Below are 16077 nucleotides of genomic sequence, written 5' to 3' on the forward strand. Positions count from 1 at the left end.
TTATTTACCACTCCCAATTACAAGCATATGACTGCACTTAACCCCTATGCTTGGCAAAGGGAATGTTTTGCATTAACAGTGATTAATCAGGGTTTAGTCTCTGCTAAAAGCAGCTCAGTTAAGAAATACAAAAAACCAACCTAGTGCAAGAATAGCAGCCAACTCCGCAACTGCATACAAAATACTGTATCGGCAGCGTCCTAAGGCATGAAAGTGCAGAAGCACTCACCCTGTAAAAAAGCACAGCAGAAGCTTCCATATAGAGACTGATAGAAATATGTAGACTACAAAGGCAGCGCTTGCTGGTGCTCTGGACAGAGGCAACTGCAAGTTTCTGGGGGGCTTGCTCTTTTTTGAATACACTGTGTATTTTAGTTGCACATTAACATTTTTTTTAATGCAAGGCATGTTTTAATATAAACATCCAGATTATAGAAAGTTTTATAACAGTAAAACCAGATCTATATGCTTAGATCTATTTTACAAGATTGCAAAGCCAAACACTGAGACCAGGCTTGAAAACAGCATCTCTTGTCATACAATCAAAATATTGTACATACAGAACACAGCTCAATGCTTGTCAAGTTCACCAGCATAACATCCAGTTTGTCAAACCTTCAGCGTTAGAAATTTTTTCTAGTTACAAATGAGAAACAAAAATTCATCAATAATGACAAGTGCTTCCACCCTACAGACATCTCACCAAGGGGCAAAAATGCCAAATGTGATGTTTTGGAGAGTCATACGAGAGTGCAAGACCACCCTTACTAAAATATATATAAATTACACTTTAAACTTTGGCCAAGACTGTCAACAATTAACAGATTTCTACAGATACCTCTCCTCAAACATTGTGACTTAACTGTTCAGTAGGTACATGACTAGATGAACAGAACCTCACCACTTTATTTCCAAGTACTCCAAGACTGGAAACTCTTTAAGATCATTCTTTATTTTCTTCAGAGCCATTGTAATTTAAAGACATAGCTACGTTTAGTAGCTAAGTCCTCTTAGATAAAAGGAATAAGAGATGCTTGCTTCACAAGCAGGCCTTCATCGCACATATTTCAACACACCACCTTGGGTCAGTCAGCAGATGCACTTTAAAAGCCATGTGTTCAGAAAGACAGAATGGTCTTATGAATTATTTCGATGCACTCTCTGATTTCATCCTCCTTAATCACAAGCGGTGGTGCCAGCCGAATGATATCGCCATGCGTAGGTTTGGCAAGAAGTCCGTTATCACGAAGCCGCAAACACACCTTCCAGGCATCATAGTCTACAATTAAAGGAAAAAAGAAAAACAACAGTTACACTACAGCAGAAAAAGTGGCACAACTGCAGCACATGGTACGTGGGGCCAGATTGTAAACTCCTTGCCATCTGGCAGTGAAATATGAAGTGTGTTCCTTCTCACAAATGAAGCAGTCACTTCTGAGCACCTCAGCAACTCCTCAGAATTTGCAGTTAATGTGCAAGACTGCTGCAAAACTGCAATTTGTCTGAAGGAACTCACAAGTTTGCCTCCAGCACACCAAGTCTTGCTCCTTCACAGCTGAGTGCTTGTCTAGATGTAGCAATAAATTTTAAGTGAACCATGCAAAAGGGGAGGTAAGAGAACATCTGGATAAGACTTCAGACAAGGTTGCATTTATGCCTGGATTTCAGTCCATCGCGTGCACGTCTTAGGGAATTACACCATCTCCCTGCAGCACTTTGTCACTGAGCATAGTCATGACAAAAATAATCGTCTGCTCTGGCTTCTAAGCAGTTTTCTGATATAATTCAAGGTGATAATCCCTAGAAACTTGTTCTCAGTCATTAGCTTTTCCCTTCCTTGTATCCTCCTGCATTCATTGTACTCTTCTAACTATCCTGGAAACAACCAACCTCAGCCAATCCTTCCATAATCTGACAGAAACTAGTGTTCCAGCTGTGGCCAGTTTTCTTCCGATGAGGAGACAAAAGGGTATTTGTTGGGAGCTAGATTCACCATCAAGTTTGAACACTATCAATTCATAAAATAATTAAAATTATTAAAAAGAAATTGTTCAGACTTCCTTAGTGAAAAAACCCGCTACTTTTAATAGCACACAGTCACTTGAATAAATTTTCAGTAGGTACTACAGTACTATAGCCAAGATCTGAACCCAAACATGATGCCTATAAGCCACCCCCCTACTCTATTAAGATACTTTTGACTTAAATTGAAAGGGTTTTTTTCATGCTATGATTGTGCAGTTAATTATAATTTCCTTACCTTTGGTTTCCCGAATTACAATTGCATTTAATAGTCCTTTTCCTCTTACAGAAGTTACAATATCAGACGGGGTCTTCATGAGCTCATTTCTTAGTATGTTACCCATTATTTCTGCATTTTTAGCCAAGTCTTCCTCTTCAATTACCTAAAGGGAAGTCGTATCTACAGTCAACTGAAGGTGACTGCATTTGTTTTATGTACCATGCTGGAATGGATGACTAATGCCATTACAATTGCTGAGATGCAAAAGCTGTTGCATCCAAAGTGTCACTGCAAAGGCTGCATATCCAAGCAGGTTAGTATTAAGCCTTTACTCATTCATATTTACAAAAAACAATAATCTCTTTGAAATTTTATTCTAAAATAACTACTTTTCGTTTGCCGTTATTTACAAGTAAACAGTAAACCTCTGAAGACTCTTAATCTGTCCAGGTCCACATATTGAGTAATGATGAGGCTTTCTGAGTGACTTGCATTACATGTAGTCAATTATGCAGATACAGAATAATTAAAATACGGACTCTAGACAAGACATTTTACTAGCTTCTGTTTGAGCTCCAGTACCATATATGTGTTATCAAGCTCACAGAGCAGCAGCCTCTGCAATATGATATAGTAAAATAAGCCATTTTTAAAATGTCTTTGTGAAATTAGTGAAACTATTTTACCGAATTTACATAAGTGCCTTGAAACTTCCCCTAGATAAATTTTATTTTGTCATTTAAGACATTAAGACCATAAGAACACAGAAATTAGGACACATTTCCAGTAAAGACTTTAGAACTTGTTTGTGATCTGTGCAAACAGTTCACCACTACCAATTGTCCATTCTTACTTAAAGCTAGATTTCTACTTGTAGCATAACAAATTATATAATTTAAGCAAAAATCATGTCAGTGTGACGCCCTGTTTTCTCTGAAATCCAAATCTCTATTACAACACACAAACCTCCAGTGCTGCTATTGCAACACGGCAAGCTAATGGATTTCCTCCATATGTAGATCCATGTTCACCAGGCTTAATGGTCAGCATAACTTCATCATCACACAGTACTGCTGAGACCTAAAATGGGAAGGTCAGCCAATTCATTTACATGTATCTTTAGAACAGTAAACTTAAGTATCTCTGAAACAAACTTTTATTCAGGGCTCAGGAAAGGTTGATTTTCAGCCTATGGTGATAAATTACATTTACATTCCCAGCTCTGTACAGAGGACAGCATATCTGCCAATCACGTAACAGCTTAATCCCTTAAATACACTTAGCTGTAGTGGTAACATATAACATCCAACTACAGTTGAGGGGCATTTCTCCAAACTTGAATATTGTTTCAAGAGCTTAAGCTTCAATACTCTGTTTAACAACTCAGAAATACCTTCAGCCGGCCAAAATAATTCAAGGCATGTTGTAATTTCCAGCCTGATCAGCAGGCATTTAAGTCACTTCAAGAGGATAAGATCAGTCATGCGGGCATGCCAAACAAGTGAAATAATGCCAGTTGTTCAGAAATAGCTTATAATATATGTTTTAAACACACATTAGTATTTTTTTTCCTTTACAGAATTCATCCAGAAATTAATCACAGCAAGACTGTGTTAAACTACTCTACAGAGAGAATACAAAAGACTAACCAGTAATTCCAGAATGAAAAGGTGACCACTGGACACTTATTTTCCTGACAGGATAATATCAAACTGAAGAAAACAGATATACCAAAATCTGTTCAATTAATCGACACGGGCCAAATCACCTAAAAATCACCAGCCTAAGTGGTATCCAGTAACTTGCCACCCTAACAAGTCAAGTATCAACATAGAAAGTTCAGGATACTATATAGCCATTTCAGCTATAAATGTAACATTAAGTACTCTATTATTTTCTTAAGTGTCTCTCACAGGTTGGACTATCTGCATCATAAATCGTAGTTAATCTTGTAAACACCAAATTCCAAGCACAACAAACAGATTTGTTTGCCTTGCAACTAATAGACTTTCAGTGTTAATTACTTAAAAATCATTATTCAACAAATGGATATTTCTTTGTTACTCACAGGATATAAGCCACCAGAAAGGGCCTTTCCAAGAAGAATTAGATCAGGTCTCACATTTTCATGGTCAATAGCTAGCATTTTCCCTGTTCTGGCTAAACCAGTCTGTATTTCATCAGCAATAAATAGAACCTTTATGGAGACAAAAAGAAGAGTCAGAAATGTGGTATGAAAGGGAATGTGAGAAAATGCTGAACAAAAGAACAAAACTGTAAGACCTCTACTCTTCAGAGATCTTAAAAGAACATTCATAAGCATATGACCATTCTCTTCAGTGCTTCATTCTGTGACCCATTACTGTTACTAACTCTTGGTAGCACTTATGCACTCCAGCAACAAGGTGCCTTGATAGCCATGGGAGAACCACTGCAGTAACTGGCTTCTGGCCCAAGAAACTTACCATGTGAAAAAGAAATTAAAAGTTAAATTCATATAAAATAAATGCAGCTTCAAGAACATTCATTAGAAACTTAAATCAGCGACAGCAGTAAGAAACAGTGAAAAATGTGCACTGCTAAGAAGTACTTCCTGGCAATGTATTGCCAGAAAATACAAGTAGTATCCCTACCCTATTCCAGTGAAAGAAAAGGAAATTATTAAATAGTATATGAAGTCCTGTACCTTGCATACAAGGATGACCTTACAAGATATGCCACTAAACACAGTGTGTAATGTTTAAGCCACCTTGTTATAGCAAATTCCTTACGTTGTGTTTTGTGCAGAGGTCCCGCACTCCGGTGAGATAACCTTTGTCAGGAACAACCACACCTGCTTCACCTTGAATTGGTTCAACCATGAAAGCTGCTACGTTGGGATCTTGAAGGGCCCGCTGTAAAAATGGACATATGGATAGGAAAGACAAAAAGAAAAACTTACTCAGGTCAAATTTAGAAATATATGGAGACAAATACATGTAGCAGAACCTAGCTCTAATCCTGGTGTGCTGCCTCAAATGATGATAATAGTATTCACATCAGGCAGTTGTTCCTGAGTATCATTTCAGTTCCAACACAGAAGCCTATGTCACTATTTGCCTCGAACGATCAGCTGGTGTGCTTGCTTGGGAAATTACAAACCTTAAAAATTGCAAACCCAGACAAGCAGATTATCGGATCAGTTCATAAATCACCTCAGAAATACACTCGGTTTTGCATTACCCCATAAAAGACAAACAATTGCTCAACACTTCCCTCAAACAAAAAAGAATGGAGCCTCTCCAGAACAATTTTGTCATCTTAAAGCAAAGTCCACAGATACATTCTTGCACTATCAAGTTCTAAAAGGTTTAGAAGTCCACCAGACACAAGAGATACAATGATTCCCAGCATGAATTTACTACAGCTTTTCTCAGTATTGCCCCATAAACAGAGAGAATTCAGTTATCAGTCTGATGGACATGGATCTAAGTTTCAGGTCTCCAGAGTCCATTCAAAGCCTCAATGAAGTTGGCTGAAAGCCACTAAATACTTACAGGGCTTTCACAATGGGCAGCCTTATGTAGGTTCAAATCTGAGTAAGCTTTTCCACTCTGCAGCTAAAATACACTGAGAGACCTTTGTTTCCCCTAACCAAACTCCTAGGAGGCAAGCATCTCTATCCCATAAACCCTCCAACGTCCACAGACAATTCACTTGTACTAAGCAGACCCAAAAGGCACAGAGGACTAACCAACTTGTCACTCATGGAGACGACATACCCGTATGATGGAAAAGTGGTAATGCCAATGTTCCTAGCACTTCAGGACTATCTGTGTTTGGCTGGAACCCTCTTGCTTCCCAGGTCCCAAGTCCAGCACCTATGGCTGCTATCACGCACCATCTACCCTTTAATACCTAAGCCCACATTATGGGGGTGGGAAATTTTACACTAATGAAGGTCAACCCTCCCCAACAGCTTGACAGGATGAACCTCATAGAATCATAGAATCATTTAGGTTGGAAAAGACCTCTAAGATAGAGTCCAACCATAAACCTAACACTGCCAAGTCCACCACTAAACCATGTCCCCAACTGCCACATCTACACGCCTTTTAAATAACTCCAGGGATGGTGACTCTACCACTTCCCTGGGCAGCCTGTTCCATTGTCTGACAACCCTTTTAGTGAAGAAATTTTTCCTAATATCCAATCTAAACCTCCCCTGGCGCAACTTGAGGCCATTTCCTCTGGTCCTCTGGTCTCAGAAAACCCAGGGAAATGCACAATCACTAGTGTTTCAGTAGCTTAAGTGAAACACCAGCCTAGCATGGTTCTAAGGATGCCGTGAAACTGGGAAGACTTGTTTGAGACTGCAGTGAATTCTAGTCATCTGGTCACTGAAGAATTCACAGCATTTCTGACAGAAGTAGGTAAAGATATTAGTTTCAGAATCCAAGTCCTGACTTTGGAATGTACGCTACTGATCTGAATCCCCTTACAGTTTATCTGCTATTCTTCTTTTGTACCTTGAACATCTTAGTGACGTGGGAAATGAAATAGAACATGTGGTTTTCCTTTTACATCCTAAAGCAAAACTGAAAATCAAAACCGAAGCAGAATTTACACACATTTCCTATACGTAATTATAACATATATATTTCTTACATATATCTAGATACGTGTATCTTCATGTCAAAGCACATGTTTCAAAGGATAAACTCTGATTTTCCTGCCTTGCTATTTACCAAAGAGATACTGCAAAATTATTTCTTTCAAGAGAACAAAAATTGTCAAGTACCTCAAGAGCTGGTAGGTCATTGTATGGGATCACTTCAAAACCTGGCATAAAGGGTCCAAATCCATCATAGCTGGATGGGTCAGTAGAACTAGAGATAGCAGACATGGTTCTGCCCCAGAAGTTGCCAGCTAAAAAATTAAAAAAGAAAAAAAAAAGAGGGGGATCATTACAAAACTGACTAAGAACGAGAACAGTTTATAGGACATCACACTTCCCAGTTGGTAATGCATTTTAAGAGTTGTCTAACATTAGCATATTAGAATCACAGAAGGACAGGGGTTGGAAGGGAGCTCTGGAGATCACCTAGTCCAACCCCCCCGCCAGAGCAGGGTCACCTGGAGCAGGTTGCACAGGAGAGTTTGGCGAGTTTGGAATATCTCCAGAGAAGGAGACTCCACAGCCTCTCTGGGCAGCCTCTTCCAGGGCTCTGCCACCCTCAAAGGAAGGAAGTTCCTCCTCATGTGTAGATGGGACTTCCTATGGCCAAGTTTGTGCCCGTTACCTCTCGTGCTGTCACTGGGCACCCCTGAAAAAAGACTGGCCCCATCCTGCTGGCACCCACCCCTTCAGTATTTAGAAGCATTGATAAGATCCCCCCGCAGTCTTCTCCAGACTAAAAAGACACAAGTCCCTCAGCCTTTCCTCATAACAAAGATGTTCCAGTCCCCTAACCATCTCGGTAGCCCTTTGCTGTACCCTCTCCAGCAGCTCCCTGTCCTTCTTGATCCGGGAAGCCCAGAACTGGACCCAGCACTCCCGATGCATCCTCACCAGGGCAGAGCAGAGGGTGGGGAGAACCTCCCTCGCCCTGCCTGCCACACTTTTCTCCATGCACCCCAGGATGCCGTTGGCCTTCTTGGCCCGAAGGGCACAGTGCTGGCTCATGGCCATCCTGTTGTCCCCCAGGACTCCCAGGTCCCTTTCCACAGAGCTGCCCTCCAGCAGGTCAGCCCCTAACCTGCACTGATGCCTGGGGTTATTCCGGCCCAGGTGCAGCACCCTACACTTGCCTTTGCCAAATTTCAGAAGGTTCCTCTCTGCCCAACTCTCCAGCCTGTCCAGGTCACGCTGAATGGCAGCGCAGCCTTCCGCTGTGTCCACCATTCCTCCCAGTTTTGTGTCATCAGCAAACTTGCTGAGGGCACGCTCTATCCCTTCATCCAGGTCACTGACGGATATATTGAACAGGACTGGACCCAGGACTGACCCCTGGGGAACACCACTTGTTACAGACCTCCAACTAGACTCTATGCTACTAATCACAACCCTCTAAGCTCTGTCTATCAGCCAGTTTTCAATCCACCCCACTGTCCGTCCATCTAACCCACACTTCCTAAACTGGCCTAGGAGGATGATGTGGGAGACAGTGTCAAAAGCCTTGCTGAAGTCAAGCTAGACAACATCCACTGCCCTCCCCTCATCTATCCATCCAGTCTGCTACTTGTTAGCATTTTACATTGATGCCATAAATACACTGTGTTGCTATATCAAAAGCACATATCAAAAATGGAAGAAAATTATACTGTAAGACCTGGTAAGTATACAAAATAATTTCCATAAGCTTTGTTAGTAGTCTGAAAAATTGAAAATAACTCAGGAAGATAACATGCGGAAGGAAGATGTACAGCTTTTACATAAATATGACTTATTAAATGCAGGAAAAAAAAAGTAAACACCACCCAGAATTTAGGTCCTAAAAATAAAGTCTCCAGTAAGGCTAAATCAAAAAAATATATTTCTGTGTGTTTCGAAGTTCCAGGAGAACCCATTTATACTTGTAAAAATACTGTGACATTGCACTATTTCATATAGAAACCTCAGCTGAAATGTCTAGGAACCAACTATCACCAAGATTATGATATAATCATTTCAATATTTCAGTTAAATCAACATGCTCTCAGCTATCACTAATAAGGTGTTTAACAAGACTAAGGAAGATTAAGGGTTCAAACCTTCACAGCATTACAAGCCTTCTCTTTCTTTCCCCCACCAATTTCTTTGTATAACTGTGATCCTAGGGGCAGAGGATCTTCTCAGTCTGTAGGAAATCCTGAAGTCAATTATTACGGACGTAGCCAGCTGCAGGCATCCCTTCTCTCTAATTGCCAAGGTAAATAGCATTACCATAGCAATGTCCCCTAGCAGAACAATCCCTGCCATGCTTTGCTGAGTCATGTGCTTATCACCTCAAGGTTATGTTAGTGCAAGCCACTGTATCCTGAAACAAAGCCCTGAAGGCTGAATCACATGAAGCGGAGCAGTCTATCTGCGGATGGCAGGCTGTCTCCACCTTAACGTGCCAGTCCGCGTATTGGCTCACCATCAAGCACAGAATCTACGTCAAGTTCTCTGGACTGATGTTTAAAGCCATTTTTTTTCTGACCCTAGCTACCCAAGAGAGCTTTTTTCTGCCAAAATGCTGGCTTCTGACAAGAGAAGGATTACTATTTTGTTTTCCAACTACTTGGCAAATAACTATATATTGTGGTTAAGGGGATGGGATCATAAAAATGGAGAGCATATCCAGTTTAATCAAGATGAGAAAGCACTTACTAAAAGCTAATTGACTGAAGAGCAAACTGAAATATATATATGGAAGACAAGGAGAAAGAAATATATCTGTTCAAAGAATTCCCAGAAGAAACAAATTATAAAAAAACCCCTAATCTATTTGATCCCAGAAACCATAATGCAATATTCAACTATGAACTGCAATATATAAGTGCTGCCTAATGACAGTTTATGGTTCAGCTACTATATGTACCAAAAGTCAAAAATAGTATTCGCAACTGTAGCAATTAAAAAAAAAAAGTCAGTATTTAAGTAGTAAGCTTTATTCTAGAAGGTTTTAGAAAATACAGAACAATTGAACAACATTGGAATTGACAAAAATACATTTGGTATTATTTGGTTATAGGTGAAGTAAGTTATTTGAATTAGATGTAATTTTTTTTTTTTTTTTAGCAAAGCACACTAGTCTCTTCAGGAGCAGGTAACTTCTCCCTGTTACAGAGCCAAGGAGAGCAGGCAGATAAAGGGAGGAAGTATACCACGTATATAATCAGGACTTTCCAGGGCCCCGTATTTACTTTAGCAATACTGCTTTTACTTTCGTTATATGATCAAGCCTACAATATGGCTTTACCGGGTCAATGCCAACTTCTGGAAGACCTTAAGAATGCAGAAGAAAACCACTGGTACGGAAAGCCCAAGAGGGAAGCAGGCTTAACCCAAACGTGGAATCTATGAGAGGGGCGGCAGCAATTTGAGGAATGAATTCAAGAGAAAGGTATATAAAAATCAAGCAATTAGGAATAAAAAGATACTGCACTTTAACACCCAAGCCGCGGTTAAAAGAGCATGGAGGACTGAATGCATTTTCCATGTGACTTCAGGCAGTCACTCCTCAATTTTGGACAACTAAAAAGGTTAAGTAGTACAAATAAGGTCCACTTTACATATTCAATTGCTGTTTATAAAGCTTTATAAACCACCATATTAACGATGGTTTCCTTCCTGGATTTAAGTTCATTGTTGCATTTCCCTTGCAAAAACAGACATTACCAGCAGCTCCTGACAAAGCACAACCATCCTCACTGCCTCTTGATGCATGCACCTCCACAAGGGAGAGGATCTGAAATTGATTTGTCGTAGCAATAATATTCATATCTCTTGCTTTTACAATCATCTCTGTTAAGATCACATGCGTTTCTTAAAGGACATTACGTTTAAAAAAAAAGTATAATTCATTGTAACTATTTAAGGTTAAGATCAAATAGCCAGAAGCATACACAGAATATTTTGTCAACAGAATACATTTAAGACTGAATTTCACAATTTAGAAGGAGGCATTTAGCAAACCTTGAGGACCTGCAAAGACAGTTGTAGCCACAACAGTAGGGTTTTGTTTTTTTTTTACCAGAATCACCAACTGCAGATATGTGAGTACAACATAACCTGTTAAAAGGTTGAGATCTTAGCATACACTGTTAAATCGTCAAAGGTTACAGAGACCTTCAATAGATCTGCTTCAATGAAAAAACAAAAACAAAGACCCCAACATTAAGAATACTGCAAAGTGATCACTACAGCTATAGGAGAAAAGAGTGCTACAGCCAGTGTCTGGAGCTCTCTTCCTCCTCACTACCTCAACTTGTAACACACACTTTACATACCTGCAAAAATAATTTTTGCTTTGTATTTTGGAATTCCTTTCACAGTGTATGCCCACTTCCGAGCCAATTTACAGGCAGTTTCTCCAGCTTCCACTCCTAAAACATAAAGCAATACCATTATCACACTTGTACATGAGACAGGCCATTGATGCAGTACCAAATGTTAGAAAACCGTTGAATCTCACAGACAAGAAATAAAATGGAAATAAAATTCTTTTTTTACCTGTGTTCATTGGAAGAACTTTATTATAATTGAACATTTTGGTGACAAACTCCTCATATTCACCAAGTACATCATTGTAGAATGCTCTAGATGTAAGGGTCAGTTTTTCAGACTGAGCTTTCAGAGCGTTCACAATCTTTGGGTGACAGTGGCCTTGATTAACAGCACTGTAAGCACTCAGAAAGTCAAAATACTTTCTACCTTCAACATCCCACACGTAAACACCTAGGAAAACAAAGGTATGGTCAATACACAAATTAAAAGAAGACATGAGATAATACTAAATGGTATAAGCGAAGAGCTACAGCACAACGTGATCAAATAGAAGCTGTATTCTCGCTATTCCTTTGGGCATGCCTGAGAGGCACCCTGACTGGAAAATAATCGGCTGACAAGGAGAGAACGAGCAACCAACTAGTACAGCACAAATAAGTGCCCAGTGAGGAACCCAGAAAAGAAGCATTTCCCATAGAAAGCTGCCATTCCATAAAGTTAGCAAGTAATAAGAGAATATTACTTCCCCTCCAAGTCCCTGCTTTGGGTCCTAAAAATATGATAAAGGAGAATACTTTTGCAATTAAGAATAAGAATTGAAGGTCATAAAAAACCAAACAAAAACAACAGAACCCAGATAGTCTCAAAACTTGGAGACTGACAGCTCTGAGCTGTCAAAATGTGTACTTGTAAAAAGAAAAACAACACTTATTTGAATCATTGTGCTGATAGCATTTCAATGTAAACTCATAGAATTTAGTCTGCAGAGCAGAAAAGCCCCTTAAACATAGTTAATGGCCAGAGTAAATTTCAATTAAGCAATAATACAGGAACAGTACACAAGGACTTAAATAGGAGTCCAATACACCTTTTCATGTTCACATTAACATTGAAACTCCCCGCACAAGGTAACAGAAGAAACAGAGTTGCTTGAAACTTTCTTGCTGAGTTATTCTGAATTATGAAGATTGTCAGAACTTAGACCTCTATATAGATAAATCATTTTAGAGAGACTACAATTTTATCAGGCAGCCTTATGCAGAATGATCCAGCTCTCTAACCAGCAATTAGCTGTCTTTATTTCATCAATTATCTCAATTCCACCCACCCCCCAAAAAAACCCCAGAGGTTCAGAAATTGATTAGGTCAAAATCATTACGCATGATCCCATCCCATCTACACACACACATCCCATCTACGCCACCCAGGGAAAGCTAAATAAAATACCTTTTCCTTTTTCCAGAGCAACAGGTAGTGGGTGATAATTGTGGGCACCATATTTAGCCTCACGTTCAAATATGAAATCAGAGGATGGAGGTCCTTGAATGGTTTTTTTAGTAGCAACTGAGGTAGCAGAACTCAGTGAAGCGTGAACACTTCGACAGAGAACAGCAATGCTCTGAGAGCGGGTTAGCTTGGAAAACATTATTGACTTCAGGTATGCTGTTATAGATCTGGGGGGAAAAAAAAGAAAGTTAATAATTAGCACTAAGAATACTTCAGAAGAAATGCATGACGCGATTGAAGTGTTTTTACTGCCAGGATTACAGGTTTCTCAACTCTTGCGCAATTCAATCAAGAAAGCTTCTATGAAGTATAAATGAATGCGGTGCTCATTTCAAATAAGTATTTTCTTCTATTTGAAGGTACACTCACAGTAATGGAAAGAAAACGAAAATGTGTGATTCACCAAGTCTATGAACTAGTCACATAATTTTTCCTGTAAGTGTTCCTTTTAAATCGTGCTTTAAATTGTGACTAGATTTATTAATATAAACTACAACAAGAAAGTTAAGTCTATCAAACTTCTTGTGCTATTGAAACGTCTTTTGTCTAACAAAGATTTCGATAAGACAAATCTTGTCACAAAATCAGAAAGTAAATATAATAATACTGGAAAGAAGCACCTGACCCAAATAATGTTTAGTTGATAATATTATCAAATTTGATAAAGGATCGATTAGTTTTAACTGAGGTCAGCTTTAAGAAGCAAAATTTGTGACTTTTTATATAAATTGCATTTTTTATTTTAAAACGTTGCCACCTACACATAAAGCACTCATTGTTAGCAGCATTTTAAGACCATCAAAAAATAGATGGAAAGTAATAGTATGTCAGATATTAACTATCATCATAGCACCCTGCATTTTCTTAGTAAAGCTGTGAAACTTAACCAAAATATACTTATTAAATATCAACAGGAGAATGCAGGGATGGTTTACACAAGGGTATAATTGTTATTTCAGGCTGCTTGCAGAGACAAAAATATTGTCACAGATTTATTCTAAATTTATTTTGGAAAAGGTCTGCACACTGGATGTGTCACCTTAAACAGAGAGGCATTTCTTTCAGCAGACTCCTCAGATATTACATTGCTGCTCCTCGCTTCAAAGCCAGAAAACTATTTTCTGCACCTACCAAAATCAGCTACCAAAATCCAAGTCTTTAGGAAGAGTCAATAGTCTCCATTCCAGAAAGAGATGAAGGGCAGCTTCACAGCCCTGGGCATTTTACCAGCTATCATCAGTGCCATTAAAAACTAGCCATTTGTGTTAATACTTTTCAAGACCATTAATGAAATATTTTGCAAATAAAAAAGACAAATACTTCTCTGTGCAAGAAAAATTTTTGACAGAAACTCAGCTTGGCTGCGCCACTCAAAATTACAACTTGCTTAACTCCTAAAATTTAACTGGTCAGTGACATCCTGGCACACCTCCATGGCAGACCAGCTCATTCTATAACAAGCTTCTACATTTTTGGAGATTTTCCAGACATTCCTGAAATGAAACCTGTAAAGAAATGAAACTCTCATCTGCCCTGTATCAGAGAGCTACCTTTCTGCAGGAAGAATTTCAAGACCACCAATTTGAGATTCTTCTTTCACTTCTTTCAGGTTGGAAAATCTTAATCAGAAATTTTTAGAGGGCTTTGCCCTCCATGAGGAGAAATGCCCTGCAAATTACGCTAGTGAGGCCGCATAATTTTAGCCGAGGCGTGGGAGGTTACGTGGAGTCGGGCTGAGCGAAGCTGAGAATCATGGATGCATCTGGAGTTAAAAGGTGAAGAAAAATTTGGTTTTGATGATCAGCAAGACAAGAACAAAAATGTCAGTAAAGAGGAGGGGCACAGTAAGGGGTGTGGGGGGGACCCAAACGAAAAAAACCCGAACTTATTACCAGCTGTGAGGAAGTGAGAAATATGATCATGCCCTGCAGCATGCAGTACCGGAATCAGAAGCCAGGGCATTTCAACAAGTGGAAAAGGTCTTGCATCAGACTAGAAAAGCTACTCAAAGCACAGCTGTAAAACATACTTGAACAGCTTTGCTTAACTGTTGAGCAAGAATATCCAGACAAGAGCACTGCACCTGCAAACCTCGCAAGTAAATTCAATGGTTGTATGTACCCAAGCCCTGACCTACAATGAAATACACCCCAAGGTAAATGGCATGTATTATCAAATACGTGAAAAACACTCAGATTCTTGTTGATACAGCATAGAAGAATCTGTGCCACATTGCAGCCTTTACCAGCTGTATACAAAGGGGGTGAACGTTCAAGAGGACAAGCTAGAGCAGGAGAGGTATCAGTCTGGACACGCCAAAGCACCTTTTCAGACTAGCACCACATCAGAAACAGCTCAGGACCCAGACTGGCAGACAAGAAAGAGCAAGAAACCCAGCGGTGAAGTACCAGCCCCCTCCCTCCATCCCTCGGCCAAGGCCACTGCAAAGGCAAAGGCAGTATCCTCGGGACACCACCACGGACGGCGGCAGGGCCGACAACAGGCACTGAGGTGACTCTCTGGCGGCTTGGCCTGCCCACCGCTCGGGGACAGGCTGACACATCCCCGGCTCCCCGCAGAGCGAGAGCGCCTGGGGCGGGCAGGCGGCGGCGCGGCCCCGCGGCGGGCCTGGCCCCCGCTGCGGCCAAGCGCTCCCGGCCCCGCCGCGGCGCCCAGCCCCGGGAGGCAGCCGCCGTGGGGCAGCCCGACCCCTCCCGTTGCCTTGGCGACCAGGCCTGCTGCGGCCTGGCCCGCACAGCCGGCCTCCCCGGTACAGCCGGCCTCGCCCGCGCAGCCGCTGTCCCGCCGCCGCCGCGGGCCGGAACCCGGGGCAAGGCGACCCCGCGGCAGGCAGGAATCGCCCCCGCGGGCCGGGCCGCCCCGCCGCGCTGTACCTGCCGGTCACCACTCCTGCTGCTGCTGCTGCTGCTGCTGCTGCTTCCCAGCCCGGAGCCCGCGGCGAAGAGGCGGAGGCGGCCCGCGGCAGCTGTCACCGCTCCTCGCCCCGCGGCACGCCACGCCCCTGCCCGGCTGACGCCCCGCCGCCGCCGCCGCCGATTGGCTACCGCCGCAGATTGGCCGCCTCCACCCCCGCGCCCCCACTCCCCGCGCGGCGGCACCGGCCCTCCCGTCCGCGGCCGCCTCCCATTGGCGGGACCGCCCCCGAGTGGCGAGTACACCCCGCGCTCAGCCAATCAGGATGCGACATCGGCACACCCGCGCGCCACGGCCCCGCCCAGGCGGCCGCTATCTCTTTCTCCTCAGAGCCGCTGTCCCTTCCGCCGCCGCGCCCGTTCCGTTCGCCTCTGCCGAATTGGGCCGCGGGGGCAATTTTTGCAGCCCTAGAAATCCCCCCCTCGGCGGGCTGAACCCCCCG

At 41.7% G+C, this 16077-nt stretch overlaps 1 protein-coding gene across 1 annotated transcript; it reads right to left on the reverse strand.

Moving 5' to 3' along the window:
• Nucleotides 1–933: 933 nt before the first annotated feature.
• OAT (ornithine aminotransferase) lies at nt 934–15678 on the reverse strand. Its single transcript, XM_059821104.1, has 10 exons — nt 15596–15678; nt 12642–12868; nt 11421–11645; nt 11198–11293; nt 7023–7150; nt 5014–5136; nt 4311–4439; nt 3209–3322; nt 2261–2405; nt 934–1279 (listed from the first exon to the last, which is right to left on the reverse strand). Exons 2-10 carry the CDS (start codon nt 12838–12840, stop codon nt 1119–1121), a joined length of 1320 nt encoding a protein of 439 aa, XP_059677087.1. The 5' UTR covers nt 12841–12868; nt 15596–15678; the 3' UTR covers nt 934–1118.
• Between the last annotated feature and the right edge of the window lie 399 nt (nt 15679–16077).

This window comes from Gavia stellata, chromosome 9 (genome assembly GCF_030936135.1).
Source record: "Gavia stellata isolate bGavSte3 chromosome 9, bGavSte3.hap2, whole genome shotgun sequence".
Taxonomy (NCBI): domain Eukaryota; kingdom Metazoa; phylum Chordata; class Aves; order Gaviiformes; family Gaviidae; genus Gavia; species Gavia stellata.

What these genes read in the sequence shown, in the direction of transcription:
- OAT (XM_059821104.1), bottom strand. Translation starts at nt 12,840, where the DNA reads ATGTTTTCCAAGCTAACCCGCTCTCAGAGCATTGCTGTTCTCTGTCGA. An exon ending in AGTTCTTCCAATGAACACAG is followed by an intron (nt 11,294 to 11,420) that starts GTAAAAAAAGAA and finishes TTTATGTTTTAG; the next exon opens with GAGTGGAAGCTGGAGAAACT. An exon ending in TTTCTGGTGGCTTATATCCT is followed by an intron (nt 3,323 to 4,310) that starts GTGAGTAACAAA and finishes TTCCCATTTTAG; the next exon opens with GTCTCAGCAGTACTGTGTGA.